Here is a 19,860-nt window from a genome sequence, read left to right as displayed (position 1 = left end):
GTGCCTTCAGGCACCATCTTCCATGGGTCGAGGGCTCTTATTCTTATAGCACCAGGCCGGGGAGTACATTAATCCAATCCTCCAGCTACTGGCAACACCATCCTGCCAAGCTTGACTCCTGAAGAAAGATCTGCTGGCTGCACCCAAGAGGGACCTTTGATACACTCCTTTCCTGGAGAAGGTCTTGGCAAACAGTTATTGAGCTGTGTAGCTTCGGAACACAGCCATTCTTGGCCCATTCTCTCATGCAACCAGTGCCCACCTTCCCACCCACCTAGTGATTCTCTTCACCTGTCCTTTCAACTCCCGCTGGCCCCACTGAGCTTGCTGCACCCAACCTGCATCTGTGATGTGCTCTTCCTAGGGGAGCCAGAGGTGGAGACTCTGGCAGAGACTGAGTGGTATGGCTATGGAATAAGGGCCACTTTCCCCCAGTTAAGTGCCTGGGGGATGGGGGTGTGAGGAGAATTTTATTGGGTTAGCCAAAAAGTCTGTTATGTTTTTTCTGTAAAATAAAAGACACATTTTTCATTTTCACTAGTAACTTTATTGATTTGGATATTTTGAATATGTCAGCTATCTCCCACTATTGGCTCCTCCTAGTGGTTAGAGGCCAGGGGTGCTGCTAAACATCTTCCAATGCATACAATTATTTGACTCAAATGTCAATAATACCAAGAACTTCACAAACCACTTTTGACTTGTTTGATCAGTCACAGCACCTTCTCCATACACTGCACAAATCTTTTTTTTGCATTTCAGTTGCATTTTTACCTTTCCTGTAATAATAAAGCATAATACACTGAAAATGTTGCATATTTTCCCCTATCTTCAACATTAAAATGGATGCACAAAAATTCACCAATTTTGATAAGTTTTTTAAAAAGCACACTGATATAACAGCTGTCACAATACAATCTAATAAAGTTGTTTTAAATGAAGTTAAAGACAACTAAGCACTACTAGAGCCATCATACGGAAAAAAACATAAACTTTTTGGCCAACCCAATATTTGTAGTTGGGTGAACTGTGTAGCAAATAAATGCATTTTAAAATACCCCATTCTCTAAATTTGCCCATCAAACATTTAAGTGGAAAAATTTGTCTCATCTGGTGATACAATAAAATATATCTAACTTAAAGAGGTGAATTTTAAAATCAACTCAACGAGACCATTAACTCTCAATCATAAAATGTAAAATATCAATGAGTCAACTTTCTGGATTACCAAATCTTAGTATTTATATTTTGATAAAGTTAGCACTCAGGCAAAGCAATAACATCAATGGTTTTCAGTTATTTTTTCAAACCTAGTTCAGTTGATATTTTATATCATTTTGTACATTTTGAAGCCAATTTTATAAAACCAATGAATCAAAATGTGCAGATGTCTCAAAGAGGTTAAATAAAGTACACTGTGAACTACTTCTAGTGTCCCCGATCGGTCAGTATTTAGTGCCCCAGATCAATCACTATTCAACTGAGTCTCCTGAGGCAAATCACAGGCTCTGTCAGCCTCTGGATACTTATTCCATCTGAAATAATCATGTGACTAGAGATAATAATGTCTACGTAGCATGTTGGGAGATCAATTGGAACACAGTGTATGAAATTTCTCTGTAAATTGTAACATGTTACAGGAATATAAGTAATTTTACTACTCTCTGAAGGTGGCAATGAATATCAGGCAATGAGAGAACCCTGCCTAGTTCACTCACCAAACTCTTAAAATTTATTAGAAGGCATTATATACTGATAATGATATTGCCATTCTCTCTTTAGGTCTTTATTTCCCAGAAAAGAAAGGTCTTTCCATCTGTTTGATATCACTGCAGGATCAAATATTAAGCAGTAGGAACCCAAATATACACATATACTCTTGACATTCTTCACTTGGGAGTATTTGGATTTTCTCAATCATGTAGCCTTCTGAAAACCAGAAATTGAAGATTTTCTACATTCAACTCTCAACAGAGTTCCCTTTTCAGCTCTTTAACCAAAATGTCAAACCAAGAGTTTTTATTTTCAGAGGCAAACTTTGTGAAAGTTGGACCAAGAAATATCTCTTTAAAAATTGAACATTTTCCCCTTGACCTGATGTATGATTTAAAATTGTGGAAGATACATTCAAATAAGTCATTTTTTTTTTCAAAACAGCCCCCTTACATGGCTCTCCACTTATTACAACATAAATTCTTCTGCTCGGTGCAATTCTGGAGTTTTTCTTCATGAAATTAAAGCCATTTTTAAACCTATGCATTAGGCTCTTTACCCTTCCTTCAAGCTAAATCATCCCTCATATTCAGCAACTTGGTCAGAAATGACTTGTGACTATTTCCAATAGTCTAATTCACCTGCAATGGTTGACAGTTTGCAAACCCTGCCAGTGTTCAAAAAATATACTGCAGGCTCTGGATATGTTACCCTAAGAGAAATTGAAAAAATATATTGCTCAACATCAGCATCTTTAGATAAAGTGATTACCTGCTGACAACACTGAAGAGGATATATGAGCTCTAAAAGTGTTTATTAAATATTGATCAGAGTAACTATTCTAAAATCAGGTTTTTGCAAATAACTTATAGGAAAATGCTTACAATAGTACATGAAAAGAAAAACAGAATAAAAAACTGTATATTCGTTCTTTAAGATAACCATTATTTATTGAAACCCTATGCGCCAGGCACTGTTCTACACACTGAAGACTCAGCAGTTAACAAGTTTATTGTAATTTACCGATTTTGCTTAAAATCAAAGAGAGATTGATGAATAACTGACATTTGACAAAATATTCCACGCTCTATGTTTAACACTTAAGTAATTTGTCATTTGGTCTGTTACAAGACTATAAGTAAAGTGCTATTGTACCAATTATACAGACAAGAAATTGAGGCACGGATCAATTACGCAAGCAGACCAACGTAATAGAGGCAGAGGGGCAGAGCCTGACCTGAGGTCTAGGTCATTTCCCTCTTACCTGACTCCACATTTCACTCTGTTGTACCCACATGGTACACTGTTCCCCTAAATCGACTATAATCTCCTGCACCCACTGATCATAAATCCAAAATAATCCAGCAGCCTTTTACACCTGAGAGAAATGGGACACACATCTGAGCTCAGCAAGATCCAAACTTGTCTCCAAAAATTTACATCAGTGCTGAATCCTCTAGACCTGTCCTCAGTGAGTAAAACTAATTAATCATCTCAGTAAACTCTGGCACCTACTCAAAATTCTCTTGCTGTGCTTCTCTTCTGCCCACCACTTTCCCAGTACAAAGCCTCCAAAGCCCCAGTGGTCTAAGACTCATTTTGGGGGTCCCTCACTAGTATTACAAGTTCCTAGAAAGGATCAGATTTTCTCTACCTTCAGATAAATCAGTAAGTCCTAAAGGATATCATGCTGAAAACAGGAGACAAAACTTCAGATAAAAGGTGCACATCTGGTAACATTTCATGTTAGTCAATATCAGCTGTCATAGCAGATAAACCCTAAAACCTCAGTGATAGGGCATAACAGAAATTTATTTCCTTCTCCTGGATAGCCCAATGTTGGTGTGTACAATGGCCTTCAACATGGTCCTCTATACATTACGACCACCTCATTTTTGTTTATGGCCTCACCCTCCTCTAGCCCTTCAACACTTCCCCACTGAGAAGACAATGAAGAAAGACCATGGAGGTGAGCCTTTTTTTTTTTTTGATATATTTATTGATTATGCTATTACAGTTGTCCCTTTTCCGCCCTTTCACTCAACTCCATCCTGCCCACCCCCTCCCTCCCACATTCCCCCCCTATAGTTCATGTCCATGGGTCATACTTATAAGTTCTTTGGCTTCTACATTTCCTACACTGTTCTTACCCTCCCCCTGTCTATTTTCCACCTATCATTTATGCTATTTATTCTCTGTACCTTTCCCCCCTCTCTCCCCCTCCCAATCCCCTATTGATAACCCTCCATGTGATCTCCATTTCTGTGGTTCTGTTTCTGTTCTAGTTGTTTGCTTAGTTTTCTTTTGTTTTGGTTTTAGGTGTGGTTGTTAAAAACTGAGTTTGCTGTCATTTTTACTGTTCATATTTTTTATCTTCTTTTTCTTAGATAAGTCCCTTTAACATTTCATATAATAAGGGCTTGGTGATGATGAACTCCTTTAACTTGGCCTTATCTGAGAAGCACTTTATCTGCCCTCCCATTCTAAATGATAGCTTTGCTGGATACAGTAATCTTGGATGTAGGTCCTTGGCTTTCATGACTTCAGATACTTCTTTCCAGCCCATTCTTGCCTATAAGGTCTCTTTTGAGAAATCAGCTGACAATCTTATGGGAAGATCTTTGTAGGTAACTGTCTCCTTTTCTCTTGCTGCTTCTAAGATTCTCTCCTGTTTCATCTTGGGTAATGTAATTATGATGTGCCTTGGTGTGTTCCTCCTTGGATCCAGCTTCTTTGGGACTCTCTGAGCTTCCTGGACTTCCTGGAAGTCTATTTCCTTTGCCAGACTGGGGAAGTTCTCCTTCATTATTTTTTTTCAAATAAGTTTTCAGTTCCTTGGTCTTCCTCTTCTCCTTCTGGCACCCCTATAATTCGGATGTTGGAACGTTTCAAGATGTCCTGGGGGTTCCTAAGCCTCTCCTCATTTTTCCGAGTTCTTGTTTCTTCATTCTTTTCTGGTTGGATGTTTCTTTCTTCCTTCTGGTCCACACCATTGATTTGAGTCCCAGTTTCCTTCGCATCACTATTGGTTCCCTGTACATTTTCCTTTGTTTCTCTTGGCATAGCCTTCATTTTTTCATCTAGTTTTCGAACACATTCAACCAATTCTGTGAGCGTCTTAATAACCAGTGTTTTGAACTGTGCATCCCATAGGTTGGCTATCTCTTCCTCGCTTAATTGTATTTTTTCTGGAGCTTTGAAGTGTTCTGTCATTTGGGCCATATTTTTTTTCTTTTGTCTTGGTGCGTCTGTTACTTTAAGGGGCGAAGCCTTAGGTGTTCACCAGGGCGGGGTAACGCTGGTTGCTGCGCTGTGATGCTGTACATGGGGGAGGGGCAGAGAGGGAGCAATGGCACCCGCTCTACTCTCCACCGGATTTCAGCCACTCCCTCCGCTACCCACAATCAAATTGGGCCCCTCTGGTGCTGGTTCCCGAGTGGATGGGCTTGTGCACACTCTAGGCCCCTGTGGGTCTCTCCAACAACCTCTCCTGTGAGGCTGGGAGTCTCTCCTGCTACCGCTGTAACCCCCATGGGCGGCGTTTTCAATCAGAGGTTTGAAGCTTTACTTCCCGGCACTGGAGCCCTGGGTTACAAGGTCTGCTTTGCTCCCCGCCGTTCACCCCGGTTTATCTGTGCGCGAATGTGGGGCCGCAGGGTCTGCTAGTGGTCAGACTGCCTGCCCTGTTCGTCCCACACTCCGCCAGTCTCGGTCCCGCCATGGCCACGGGAGTCCTCTCCACCCCTCCTACCGGTCTGGATGTTTGTTTCTTTTTTATCTCCTTGGTCGGACTTCCTTGCCATTTGATTTTCTGTCAGTTCTGGTTGTGCGAGGAGGCACAGTGTGTCTACCTACGCCACCATCTTGGTTCTCATTCCGTGAGCCTGCTTCTTAATCTCTTCAGGTAGTGACAGGCCACTTCCATCCACATTCCATTGGCCAGAACTAGTCCTATAGTTGCCTGATGCAAAGAGTGCTGGGAACTGTAGTCTGGGCTAGGAAACCACTTACCAGCTGAAGGGGAATATGAATCTTTGGATATAAGATGATATGTTGACCACACATCCTAACTGGTATGGAAAAATTACAGTGGAAAGATCAATCTATAAACAGTCCAACATGTGAAAGAGAAGTGAAGAACAGAAATCAGAATAAAGACTAGAAAACTTAAGTTCTGTTAAATCACGTTAAGTCAAAGCAACGGGATAAAATAGTAAATCACGTTAAGTCAAAGCAATGGGATAAAATAGTATCTTGGCCCTTAGAAAGATAACCTTAGAAAGAAGGTGAGAAAGATTCTGACATGAAATTGTTTGAAGTGAAGAGCCAAGATCATAACTCTTCCAATCAATAATATGACAAAAAAAAATTCCATTTCAAATTATGTCCTATTTCCAGTAATTTCATATCACCTTACAAGTTGAGATGTGGCACACATTTAATTTCTGTTTTGCCAGAATCACTAAATCTCTTGATTGTGTTTAAAAAACAAAACTACTGAAATCTTTTTTAAAGCCCTCAAAGAAAAATTAATATTCATACACAGCTGTCCATCTGAAACTACACAAGGTTGAAGCTAATAATTAGCATGGCCAGCAAAATTCCTGCAAGTAATCTCATTCTGCGATTATTTCCATACAAGCCTTTCCCTCCTGGATAAATCTATTGGGCATGAGTGTGACATGAAAACAGCAGGGAAACTCAGCACTTGAAGTTCTCGTGTGTCAAGAGTATGTCAGCTGTGGACACCAACATCTGGAATGGGATTTTATCCAGTTAAATAAGAAAAATTTAAGCTACTTTTAAATTCTCATACCACTTACAGCAGAAACAGGTAAGGTTTTGTGACTTAGGGATGAAGAAGAGCTTTCCCTCACCTGGCTCAGATGAGAAAAATGGAGGCTTATAGAGGGTATACGACATGGCCAAATCACAAAAATAGTTACTGGTGAAACCAGGTCTAGAACTTAGGTTTGTTGACCGTGGGCTGTCCATGAACTGTCTATACCAACCTAGCGTACTGTTAGACCTGTCTAGCCAAGAGCTCCAGGAATAGCAAGATCAACTATTCCTACAGCTCTGGAGATTCAACTTGAATATGGCTCACACTGAGACACAAAACTGAGACACATTAATCTCAGTATTAATCTCAATAATCAACAGGCCCATAATAATAGTGACAGAATACCAGACAATGGGCCAGGGGTGGAAGAAAAGAATATGGGACAGCTTCTGCCAAAAAAAAAAAAAAGGATGGGACTTTAGGGAACACACAGGGCTACTGATGGACAAGTACACTTGTTAACTTTGGTGTGTACAGATTATAGGGTCTGGGCTCCTGGCTTGGTTCCTACATTAAATGGACTCATTGTGTTTGAAAACCTGGTATTCTTCCAGCTACTGTTTAGAAAGAGGACCTCACTGTTTTTAATTTGTGGTGTTACTGCACTTATCCATCCATTCCACAGAGCTTTTCAAGAGTGCCTATTAGGAGCCAATGTTCAGGTGTAAAAAATCAAATGATGAACAACACACAGACTTTGCCTTTGAAGAGCTCACAGTGGACTGGAGGAAATATACAGGAACAGAAAAATACCATCATATTCTGTGATTTTCCTATGTGCCCTCAAGTAGTGGTATAGAACATAACCAACTTACTCAAGAGAAAGGCAATATTTGACATTCAGGACCACATGGGAAACCCAATAATCTAACAAGGAATTGAAGTTCCAAGATAGGAACCTGCGTGGCATGCTATAAAGCCATCTACTCACGGGGTGGCCTGCAGCCCAGCAGCACAGCATCATCCTGGAACTTGTCAGAGTGCAGAATCTCCAGTCACGAGACCTAGTGAATTACAATCCACATTTTAACAAGGCCTTCAGGTGATGTGTTTATATATTCAAGCGTGCTACACTGCAGGACTATACTGGAGCATTATAGTTGCAACTGACTGTTGCACAGGTAATCTGTGAGGCAGCATTTTTTTAAATTGGGTTTACTGAGAAACAATTTTCATAAAATAAAATTCATCTTTTTTAAATGTACAGGTTGACGATTTAGACATATATAAATCAATTGTCACCCAATAGTGTTGCCTACACCCTCCCTCTAACCCCAGTCCCCAGCGATCACTGATCTGCTTTCTGACCCTAGAGTTTGCCTTTTTCTGAATGCCATAAAAACGGGACTGTTTAGTATACAGACTTTTGTGTCTAGCTTCTGTTACATGCATAAGGCTCTTGAGATTCACCCATTTTGTTGTATGTATCCGTAGTTTGTTTCTTCCTATGGCTGCATAGTCTTCAATTGTGTGCATGTACCACAGTTTACTTAGCCATTCATCAGATGATGAACATTTGGAATGTTTCCAGTTTGAAGCTATTATGAATAAAGCTGCTATGAACATTCACATACAGGTCTTTGTGTGTACCTGTGTTTTACTTTATCTTAGGTAAATAGCTAGGTATGGAATTCCTGGGTCATTGGTAAGTATATGTTTAACTTCAAAAGAAATTGACAAAGCATTTTCAAAGTGACTGTATGATTTTGCAGTTGATGAACTGGGATTTTTAATAACAAGGAGTTCACCAGATTAAAAAAACAGTACACTGTGAAAGAATATGAAGGATTCAAGGAATAAGAAATATTTCAGTAGCAATAAGAGTTTAGGATGGCAGTAAAGGAGTGGCTGGAGATAATGCTGGAAAAGTACACTGTGTGGACATCTCTGTACTGACTTCTACTACTCATTTTTATGAGTCTCCTTGGAAGTTTAGAGTGCTAGAGTTTGTGGATTACAAAGATCATCAGGTGTTTTCATCTTCCAGGTTTTTTTCCCATCACCTAAATTAAATGGGAAAGTCCCATTCTTCCCCATTCTAACCCCACCTATCTCCTATACCTCTCCTATCTCATATACCCTTGAGAGGAGTCCTCAGGTCCTAAGAACCCACTGCTTCCTTCAATGATCATAAACTGGCAAGTCCAATCACATGTTCTGATTATGCCCTGTGATTTTCACACATGCTCTTTAATGGAAGTATAAATCTTGATCAAGTTACTCAAGAGAAAGGCAAGATTCAACATCCAGAACTCTATGGGAAATCCAATTACCTCCTCAGGATTTAAGGTTCCAAGATAGAAAACTGCATGGTGTGGTATAAAGCCATCTACCCAAAAAAGAGCAGGGTGGGGTGTGGGCTGCAGCCTTGCATCACCCAGGAGCTTATAAAGACTGCCAAATCTTCAGCCCTGCTCGAAATCTAGTAAATCATGAGCTACATTTTAGCAAGATTCCCAAGTGATGTGTGTACATTCTAACTGGATACAGAGCCTCAAACCTAGAGTCTAAAAGCCATCTCAGGAGTTTAGAAACTGCACAATCATGGCCCACAACTACACCTCTGTGAGACTCGCTCTCCTTAGCTGTTAAATGCAGGTGGTTGTCTCTTTCTCAGAACTGTTGTAGAAATTAAATGAGATGTCAAAAATGGAGGTGCAGCCTACATGATAAAGGGCATGAAGTGATTAAACAGGATGACACCTGGGCCCCCGCAGCTTTCGGGGATGTTTCATGGTGTTATACCCAGAGTGTCATGACTCTCTGCAATGTGGGGCCCATTTTCAATTCAGCCTCCAAACAAGAAGTGATCATTCCCCAGAAGAGAGTTTAAAATGAAAAGGAACCCTTCCAGCCAAGATGGAGGCATAGGTAGATACACTGTGCCTCCTCACACAACTAAAAGAAGGACAACAAATTTAAAAACAAAAGATAACCAGAACTGCCAGAAAATCACACTGTATGGATGTCTGAGAACCAAGAAGTTAAAGAAACATTCATCTAGACCAGTAGGAGGGGCGGAGACAGGCAGCCGTGGTAGAGAGGACTCCCAGCAAGGTGGCAGAGTAGGCAGTCCCACATTTGCATGTGGATAAACCAGGAGGAACAACTGGGGAGCTAGACAGACCATTCAAACCAGAGTTCCAGCACAGGAAAAGAAAGTCTCAAAACCTCTGACTGTAAAAATCTATGGGGGTTGCAGTGGCAGTCCCAGCCTCACAGGAGAGTTCACTGGAGAGACCCACAGGATTCTAGAATGTACACAAACCACCCACTCAGGAATCAGCACCAGAAGGGTCCAATTTGCTTGTGGGTAGCAGAGGAAGTGACTAAAAAAAAGCTGGCTGAGAGCTGAGCAAGCAGCATTGTCCCCTCTTGGACCCCACCCCACAGACAGCACCACCACGCAGACACATGGGTTGCCCCACCCTGGCAAATACCTAAGGCTCCACCCCTCACTACATAACAGGCATGCTGAGACACAAAAATATGACCCAAATGAAAGAACAGCCCAGATCAAAGCTCCAGAAAAAAATATAACTAAGTGATGAAGAGATAGCCAATCTATCAGATGCACTGTTGAAAACACTGATAATCAGGATGCTCACAGAAATGGTTGAGTATGGTCACAAAATAGAGGCAAAAGTGAAGGCTATGAAAAGTGAAATAAAGGAAAATGTACAGGGAACCAACAGTGAAGGGAAGGAACCCAGGACTCAAAAAACTGTTTGGACCAGAAGGAAGAAGTAAACATTCAACTGGAACAGAATGAAGAAATGAGAATTCAAAACAATGAGGAGAAGCTTAGGAACCTCCAGGACAACTTTAAACATTCCAACATCCAAATCACAGGGGTGCCAGAAGGAGAAGAGGAAGACCAAGGAACTGAAAACTTATTTGAAAAAAAATAATGAAGGAGAACTTCCCCAATCTGGCAAAGGAAATAGACTTCCAGGAAGTCCAGGAAGCTCAGAGAGTCCCAAAAAAGTTGGACCCAAGAAAGCACACACCAAGGCACTTCATAATCACATTAGCTAAGATTAAAGAGAAGGAGAGAATCTTAAAAGCAGCAAGACAAAAGGAGACAGTTACCTACAAAGGAGTTTCCATAGGACTATGAGCTGATTTCTCAAAAGAAACCTTATAGGCAGGAAGGGGCTGGGAAAAAGTATTTGAAGTCATGAAAGGCAAGGACCTACATCAAAGATTACATTATCCAGCAAAACTATCATTTAGAATGGAAGGGCAGATAAAGTGCTTCCCAGATAAGGTCAAGTTAAAAGAGTTCAGCATTACCAAGCCCTTATTACATGAGATGTTAAAGGGACTTATTTAAGAAAAAGAAAATCTAAAATATGAACAGTAAAATGACAACAAACTCACAGCTATCAACAACCAAACCTAAGAAAACAAAAACTAACTAAGCAAACAACTAGAACAGGAATGGAATCACAGAAATAGAGATCACATGGAGGGTTATCAGAGGGGTGGGGGAATGGGAAGAATGCGGGAAAAGGTACAGGGAATAAGAAGCATAAATGGTAGGTAGAAAATAGACAGGGGGCGGTTAAGAATAGTAGGGGGTATGGAGAAGCCAAAGAACATATGTGTATGACCCAGGGACATGAACTAAGATGGAGCAATGATGGTGGGGGGTGGGGTATAGGACACAGGAGAATAAAGGGGAGAAAAAATGAGGCAACTATAATAGCATAATCAATAAAATATATTTTAAAAATAAAATGAAAAGGAAGATATATGAGAAGTGGAAGATTAAGTAAAAGAGAATAAAGGAGAAGAGGATATAAAAGAAAAGATGGAGAAAAGAAAGAATGAGAAAAAAGAGGAGGGATGAAGGAATTGATTGATCCTGGCCCTCTGGTTCCCTGAATTGTACTCACTCACTCTTTCCAGTGATGCCTTTTGGCTCTGTGAGAGAACTGCTTTTCTCTAGGTATTTAGAGAATCTAGTGATGACTGTTGCTTCCTTGACAGCATTTCTCTCTTGCAAGTGATTGTCCTACCCATCCAGATTTCCAGCAAAGATACTGTCCTCATCACTTCTCTTCAAGCATGTCTTCTGTACTGGCCATTCACAAAAACGCTCTAGAAAGTGTCTAGGAGAGTAAGCATGGATGTTTGATTACTAACACTAGCTGTGGGGTACCTGGCAGAAAATTCTAGAAATAAGAGGAATACCAGGGTCACTGGTAGAAAATTCCAAAAATATATTAGAAGAAATACCAACCATTTCCTCTATTGACAACTAGCTGTATGAATGCTGGAAAATGATGTGACCTCTCTGAATCTTAGCCTTCTAGTCTGTGAAACAAGCAGACCGGGCCATATGTTTTCTTCAGCTCTTTTCTGGCTTCAGGATTTTGTGATATTAACTGTGATGCACACCTGGCAATTTCTTTAGACTGTGTAGAGACTAGCAGGTTATATCCAGATAGAAAGGACATCTGCAAAGTAAATGGAAACAAGCACAGCTGGGGATGGATGGGAGGTCAGCGGAAGAGGTTGGAGGGAGGTACAGGAGGATGAGGTTGACCAGTGTTCACGAGGGCACTGTGTTATCTAAACAGATGGGCATGAATATTGCCACTCCTACTGCATCCCACATGATGAGTGAGGGTTAGTGCCCCAGCTGTGCAGGCAGCTGTCTGCCATGAGGCTATTCACCCAGCTAAATGGGAAATCTTTTCTAGAACTGATGAACCATAGTGAAGCAGCAGCCAGAGCTCTGAAGCTCCATATCAATCAAGTCACCATGCTTACACATTGTTTTTCCCTTGATTTAGACAAAAAGCAAAAGCAAAAGAATCTGAACTGTACCGAGTCCTTTCCCTCCAATTTGCACACCAATCACAAAACCTCCTGATAAGACAACCTCCCTCTCTGTGAGATATACACTTTCCAGTTGACACAGGCAATGTCTGAAATGAGAAATTGAAGTAAAAACTATCAATCCCAATCTCAAGGGACCACCTTATTCTTTGAGTAAGTGAGGCAGAACAACAACCTGGAAGCCTAGGTATGTAGAATCTCCACACTAAAAGGCCCCCTATGGATGCTCTATTTCAATCCCCATGATTTTACAGATGAGGACTGATGGATCGATGTCAAGACATCAAGTGGTGGAAGGACTGATATTTGAATCCAGGATGCATGATCACCGCTGCCTCCAGCACTCTCTGATCCATATACAAATGGAGTTCTCTCTGAAGCCCAACTCCACAATTTACAGAAAGTATGACTTTGGTAGTTACCTAACCTATTTCAGTCTCAGATTTCCTCATTTGCAGATGGGGACCATTACAGCTATATTAAAGCAGTGTGAGAGTTAGTACAGGGAATCCCTTTGGGTAATTCCTAATACATAAAAGGCATTCATCAAATGGGGCAGGAAGTTTTATAATTGCTGTCCTTTCCTGCCACATAACTATTATTAATATCTTAGCATGTTCCCTGCCAGTATTTTTCCACTAGCATAATTTTACTCAATACGAATCACGACTTACAGGTTTGGTTGTTGCATGTTGTTTTATTCCTTGTGCTGCACAATCTTCACAGTCCTCATTTAAATGACTTCATTACATTTCACTGAGTGGGTTACACCCTAAATGAAAGCTCCATTACCCTACTGTTAGGTTGTTTCCTATTTTGTTCCCAGAAATTTCACTGCAACAAACTTCTTTATGCACCTGGTTTTGTCCACATTTTGAGTAAGTTCCTCCAGCTAAATTCCCAAGTGTGAAAATTTTGGTTTTTTGAATATAAAGAACTCTCTGAAATTATATTTTACTGTAAGAAATATTTTAGTCATCACAAAGTCATATACATACAGGTGGGTTTATCAAATTCAGAATTCTTTCTACAAAAAAATGCATATGTATATGTACACAAACACACACTCAAAAAGAAATAAAATGAAAACCTCTCAGATTATATTTTGTTTGCTTTTTTGTTGTTGATTATGTTCCAGTTAAAGGTGAAATCATATGGTATTTGTCCCTCCCCACCTGACTTATTTCACTTAGCATAATGCTCTCCAGTTCCATCCAGGCTGTTGCAAAGGGTAGAAGCTCCTTCTTTCTCTCTGCTGCATAGAATTCCATTGTGTAACATTCTAGCTAATGACATAATCCAAATGCAAATAATTATAGGTTACTCTGAAAAATTTAAATTCATTTATCTAAAATATATCTTTCATGGTTTCTTGTCAACAAATTTATTTTATTAGTTGAAATTTATTAAAATAATGATTATTTGTTCAAGGTAAGGTACATTTTTCTTTTAATCATGCATGATTCTATGTAGCTTAATTTTTGTGTAACATGTCACGTCTACACTCTTGAGAAATTAGTTATAGCTGGTTCACCATGACCAAACAAGACAGGCATTGAAATGTTTGATCAAGTTCTTACAAGCTCCCTTTCAGAAAACACCAAATATAGGAAGGAGTAAGTGAAAAAAAAAAAAAAAAGAATTCCATTGTGTAAATGCACCATAGTTTTTTGATCCACTCATTTGCAGAGACATTGAAATTAAGAACAATCTAACAATAGCCAGAGGGGAGGGGGAAGGAGACAGTGGGGAGAAGGGTTTTCAGGAACTACTATAAAGGACACATGGACAAAACCAAGGGGAAGGGTGGAAGCAGGAGAGGGAGGTGGGTTTGGCTGGGGTGGGGTGGAGGGGTGGGGAGAAAATGCAGACAACTGTAATTGAGCACCAATAAAGTAATTTATATAAAAAATAAAAGAAAACCTCTTAGAGACAATGACAGAGTATATTTGGAGCAAAACTATTTTTAGAGGCTTATTAGAACACAAGGGAAGAATAGGACCTAATGGAATTTGATAACATCATGTTAAAGGCGAGAATGATGTGGACAAATGCAATATGGCTCAGAAAAAGAACAAAATGTCTAAGAATCAGATTTGCAGGGAAGATCTCAAGGTAACACGTATGTATACTTTGGTTCAGCTGTAAGTAAAAGAGGGAACTCAAGCAGTCTCTAAGCTTGAGAGAAGTAAACATCAGAATGGGAAGGAGACATCGTATTTTGCACTGTATCTTTTGTTTAACAAAGCCTTAAAAGGAAGGTCCTATAACACATTTCCCCCTATCCCCCTCGCCTCACTCCATTAATATTAGGCTTAATTATTTGGCATAAGAAAGAAAGAAGAGGAATCACAGTCACCTTCTCAGTCATGAATAACTGAATCATACTTACCCTTTCCATTCTGATTCCTTCCTCCCCTGCCAAACTACTGAGAACCATATGACAGAGGTATGAGTTAGCTACAAAGTTTTACAATCTAATAAACAGAAAATTACCGCGTCCCCCTAGTCTTTCTGACTCTTATTTCCTCTGATGAGGACTGTGGGACAGGGTGGCAGCCTCATTCCCAGCAGAAGGTAGAAACACAAATGTGTCTGCTTTATGAGATGTCTTTTATTCAACATATTAAAATCATATCAAATATACACATTATTATTCTTCCATTTGAACTTCATATGCCATTGGTTTATAGTGCTTCATAACACTAGTCAATGACAACTTTTAAAAAATGAGATTCAAGGTTGTCATTCAGACTTGTATAATCCAGAGAAAGATTATAAAACAGCACATCCCCCCACAGAAAGCACATCAAATACCACCATTTGTAAACAAATAATAAAGGAAAAAATAGTTCAAGACAGCAACTGTGAAACATGAAAAATACACAGACGCAAATGTATCTGAAAGGGGCCCTACTCAGATGTTTCACTATTTATAAAGTAGTTAAAGAAAATGGAAAATGAACCATGACTCAGTAACCTAAAGCCATACATAATATTAAACTTTCTATAACCCCAGAACCATTTCTCCAAACAAAATCTTACTTAGAAACTCAACATACAAAGCAAGTCAGAGTAGAAGTCGGAGTACAAATTTTGAAGTTCCACCAAAAGGGCCCTAAGTTAACTTCCACAGAACCCCAAAAGGAGTGGGGAACACCATTTGAAACCACATTTAACAGAAGCCAAAGAAGAAATGAGTTAGCAGTAGAGGTGGTGGCAGAGGAAGAAATGATATGAAAAAAGCACTTAAAAACAAAATTTTTATTGGAAGAGAAAACAGTAAAGATGAGAGCGATAACTTAGAGTTTAAATAAGACAAGTCAATGACTTTTTAATGCCAACTCTCTCAACTTACTCTGATTATGAAAACAGAAAATGCTTTTTTTAGATCCACGACAAGTGGCTTCAGATGATGCCAAAGGTTATGCTGGAATTGGACCAGTCACTTATAATAAAAGCAATGGTAGGATGCAGCTACATCTCACATACATCTCAGGTCTCAACCTTAAAAAAAAATTAAATAAATGATATGCTCCTTCCAAACTCAAAGTTCAAGGTCAGACCTTGTAAATAATGAGTCTAACACACCCCAAGACACATTCAGGAACAAATGTTGAAATTACTAGATCTACAAGATGCACACAGAGCAACCAGCAACAACACCCCGCATGCAGGGCCCCTCCACCATCGCCTCCCACAGAATGGGAGTTTGGAGTTCCCCAGCCATCAGCTCAGTCCTCTCACCCACACACCTCTGAGCCAGCCACATCCAACTTCCCTGACCTTTCCAGCGCTATAAATCTCTGTGAACAATTCTTTTGCCTAAAACATATCTCCCACACCTTCTTTTACCTCTTCCATATAAAATGACATGTCAAATATAGCTGCTCCATCCTCAGAGCTGAGAGCACACTTTGTCCCATTTGTTCTCTACTTGTGGGCTTATCACAATATTGGATAATCACTTGAGGTTTTTCTCTGTCATTAGACAGGAAATTCCATAAATATGGAGCTTTACTTTATTCTTGGTACCAGCACAGTGCCTGGCACACAGTGGCCATTAAAACTCCTCATGAGTAATAAAAACCAACATGTACTGAGAGTGTATTATGTGCCAGGCACTGACCTTTAAATACTTCACAATTCAGGGGTGTCAAACTCATTTTCACCAGGGGCCACATCAGCCTTGTAGTTGCCTTCAAAGAGCCAAATGTAATTATAGGACTGTATAAATGTAACTACTCCTTGACAATTAAGTGAGAGGTCAGCACTGCCACCAGGTAGAAACAAGGTGCTGGGCCAGATAAAACAAGGTGGAGGGCCGGATTCGGCCCTCGGGCCTTGTGTTTGCCACCTGTGCTTTACATCCATTATCCCATTTAATCCTTACAACATCCATTTTCTCATTTTATGTTCACAATCCAAGATATTTCTTCTTATTATAGCCATTTTACAGATGTACCAACAGAGTCACAGAACTGTTAAACACGTTGGCCAGTTACATGAATTCAGCAACAGGTGATGCCAGGACTCAAACCAAGGAGTCAAATTCCAGAGTCTGAGCAATTAAAACCACTAAGCTGCATGAATAATGAGTGAGAAAGCAAATGAATATAGGAGAGGGCGAGATGGGGTGATTTAAAATATCCTTTCATCCTAGACTTTCTAGGTCCAGCATAATGTCAAAATTCTCCTTTTGAATTTTAACAGCACTTCTGCCTTTTCTCTTCCTGTCTCACTAACCTTTTTATCACTGTGTCTTGCACAAATTTGATGCCTTAAGAAATTCCAAAATAGACATAATGCCTGTTCCCAACTCAAGAGCCTGGATGTGGAACTCTGTAAGTGACTCTGCATCTATTTAGCTAGTGGATAGATGGATGGATGGAAAACCTGAAGCTCTACCTCTAACAGGCCCCACCTCTGCCACTCCTCAATCCAAAAGGCCAAAGGTTGGATGAAAGTAGCAAATGACACAGAAAGAAAAACATAACAGCTGGTTTTCATTCACAGATCCAAATAGCAATAACCTCTATAAACATTATTTTCATTCAGGCTCTGCTCTCGATGGCCATTTTGAATTCAAAACACAAAACTGTATATTCATGGGTGAGTCAGTGAGTTCACGACCTAATGTGAGTCACTCTGCTGTAGCTGGAAAGCTAGTTTGTCTTTTGAAAACAGTTCTGATAGTATGATAAAGGCAAGATTTACTCGCAATGATATGTATCCAGCAACTCTCTGAAGCCTGCCCAAAATTTGCCATCAACCTAGACATAAGCCTCCTCTTTTCTGATTCCTCATCCCCATAAAGATAGAGACTGTGAAGTAAAAAAAAAGGCATGCAGTCAGCATCAATTTAAAGTAAATGTTCTTATCAATAGCTTCTAAGGCTCTGTTCTTTCTTGGCTCCAAAAAGAGAAGCAGCAGCACAATATATGTATATATCTCCTATTATTTGCTGGGCTCTGAGGATATTGCAGTTAACGAGGCAAGCACAGTCTTTGCTCTAATGGCATTTACAGTCACCTGATAAATCAGCTAAGAAAGGACAGCAGTGTGATTGGTGATCTAGTGAAGACATCCAGGGTGATATGAGGGTGACATGAGATTATGTAACCAGAGATCCCACATAAAGTTCAGGGAAGTCCCCCACTGTGAAATGTTCCTTAAGTTAAAACCAAAATATAAATAAATATTTGTTGGACAGAAAACAGAAGAGTATTCCACAAAACAGAAAACAGTATTCCTGGGAAAGGTCACAGCATGGGCAAAAGTGTTACATGGGCAAAAAAGCTGGAATGAACATGGAATATTTAGGGCTCCAAGTTCAATGAAGCTGTAGCACAGAGAGGGGAGAAGAGAGGCAGGAAATTGGGAATCAGAGAGGGTTATTTATCAGCTCCTATAATATGGAAATCCCTGTGACGTATCTTGTTATGGAGCTACAGGAATATGAAACAGTATTTCAATTTTGCCTTCTTGACCAACCTACAACGAATCATCTGGTGACTCAGTGTATTGCAGGCCTACCCATGAACAGTTTATTTTCCAAAAGGCTTTGACATCCTAGGGAGTCCCTTCTCTGTAAGAATCAGATCTCTCTGTGCAGTCACAATTTTTAGACTTAGTATGACATCATTAAAGAAAAACCCTTGAGGCATGTCACCTGAGCACATGATATTTGTCTCTTTTTACCCTCATAGTTAAGCTCCGGGTGATAAGAATAACGCCTCACATACAGAGCGCTTTATATAGCTTTAGACAGCATTTTCACATACTGCTTTCACTTGAACCAGACACTCCACTTGAGGAGGCATTATTACAGGTGGGTAAACAAATTAACAAGTCAGATTAGAACCAGGGCCTCTCTCAGTTCCGTATTCTTTCTTGTTTAAAGGTGTTTCTCAAAATGTGATCCACAGAACACCCAGATAAAACACAGATGCCGGAGTCTTTCCCCAGAGCTACTGCCTCAAAATCTCTCAGGCTACCTAAATAACTCTTCAGGTCTCCTTAAGGTTTTAAGACACCACTATTCACCAAAATCCATCAGAAGAATCTATTTTAACTATTTGTCACAATATATTAAATAAATATTATTGTCCAAATTCCATACTAGAATATTCATAACAGCATTATAAATAATAACCAGAACCTAGAAACTACCCAAATGCCCATCAAGAATTAATCAGCACGTTCTACTCGCAGGTGGAGTACCGTAGAGCGGTGGAACGCGAGATCCACATGCACATGCAATATTGATAAGTCTCACAAAACAGCACTGCATAAAATAAATCATAGTTCTCTCTCCTAGCCGTGGATTCACTTTCTACAGTTTCAGTTACCCATGGCCAGTGACAGTCCAAAAATATTAAATAGAAAATCCCAGAAATAAACAATTCATAAGTCTTAAATCGTGTGCCATTGCAAATAGTGTGACGGAACCTCACACCAGCCGCTTCCTCCCGCCCTGAAGTGAATCACCCCTTTGTCCAGAGTAGTCAGGCCGTGTGTGCTGCCAGCCCACTCGTCTCTCAGGGATAGTCACAGTCGTCAGACCGACTGTCGTGGTGTCACAGTGTTCGTGCTCAGGTCACTTTATTTCATTTAATAGGGGCCCAAAGCACAAGAGTAGTGATGCTGGCAATTCAGACATCCCAATGAGAAGCTATAAAGTGATTTCTTTAAGTGAAAGTGTGAAAGCTCTCGATTTTATAAGGAAAAATATCATGTGCTGAGGTTGCTAAGATCTACGGTAAGAATAAATTTTCTATCCTTGAAACTGTGAAAGAAAATAAATAAAAAAAACTGCTAGCTTTGCTGTCACACCTCAGAATACTAAAGTTAAGGCCACAGTACATGTAGGTGCTTAGTTCAGACGGAAAAAGCATTAAATGTGTGGATGGAAGACATGAAATGAAAACATGCATGTGTGTGTGGAGGGGGAG

At 40.0% G+C, this 19,860-nt stretch overlaps 1 protein-coding gene across 1 annotated transcript in view; it reads right to left on the bottom strand.

Moving 5' to 3' along the window:
* LOC123479386 (serine/threonine-protein phosphatase 1 regulatory subunit 10-like) overlaps positions 1-19,860 on the bottom strand; it is a 533,905-nt gene that overhangs the window by 268,731 nt on the left and 245,314 nt on the right. Inside the window, exon 5 of the mRNA XM_071222139.1 lies at positions 7,488-7,560. Coding sequence (XP_071078240.1) covers positions 7,488-7,560 — 73 coding nt within the window. The remainder of the gene's footprint in view (positions 1-7,487; positions 7,561-19,860) is intronic.

Source organism: Desmodus rotundus, chromosome 8 (assembly GCF_022682495.2).
Source record: "Desmodus rotundus isolate HL8 chromosome 8, HLdesRot8A.1, whole genome shotgun sequence".
In the NCBI taxonomy this organism is placed as follows: Eukaryota; Metazoa; Chordata; class Mammalia; order Chiroptera; family Phyllostomidae; genus Desmodus; species Desmodus rotundus.
The sequence above is the reverse complement of the archived record's forward strand: the minus strand, read 5'-3'. Positions and strand labels throughout refer to the sequence as shown.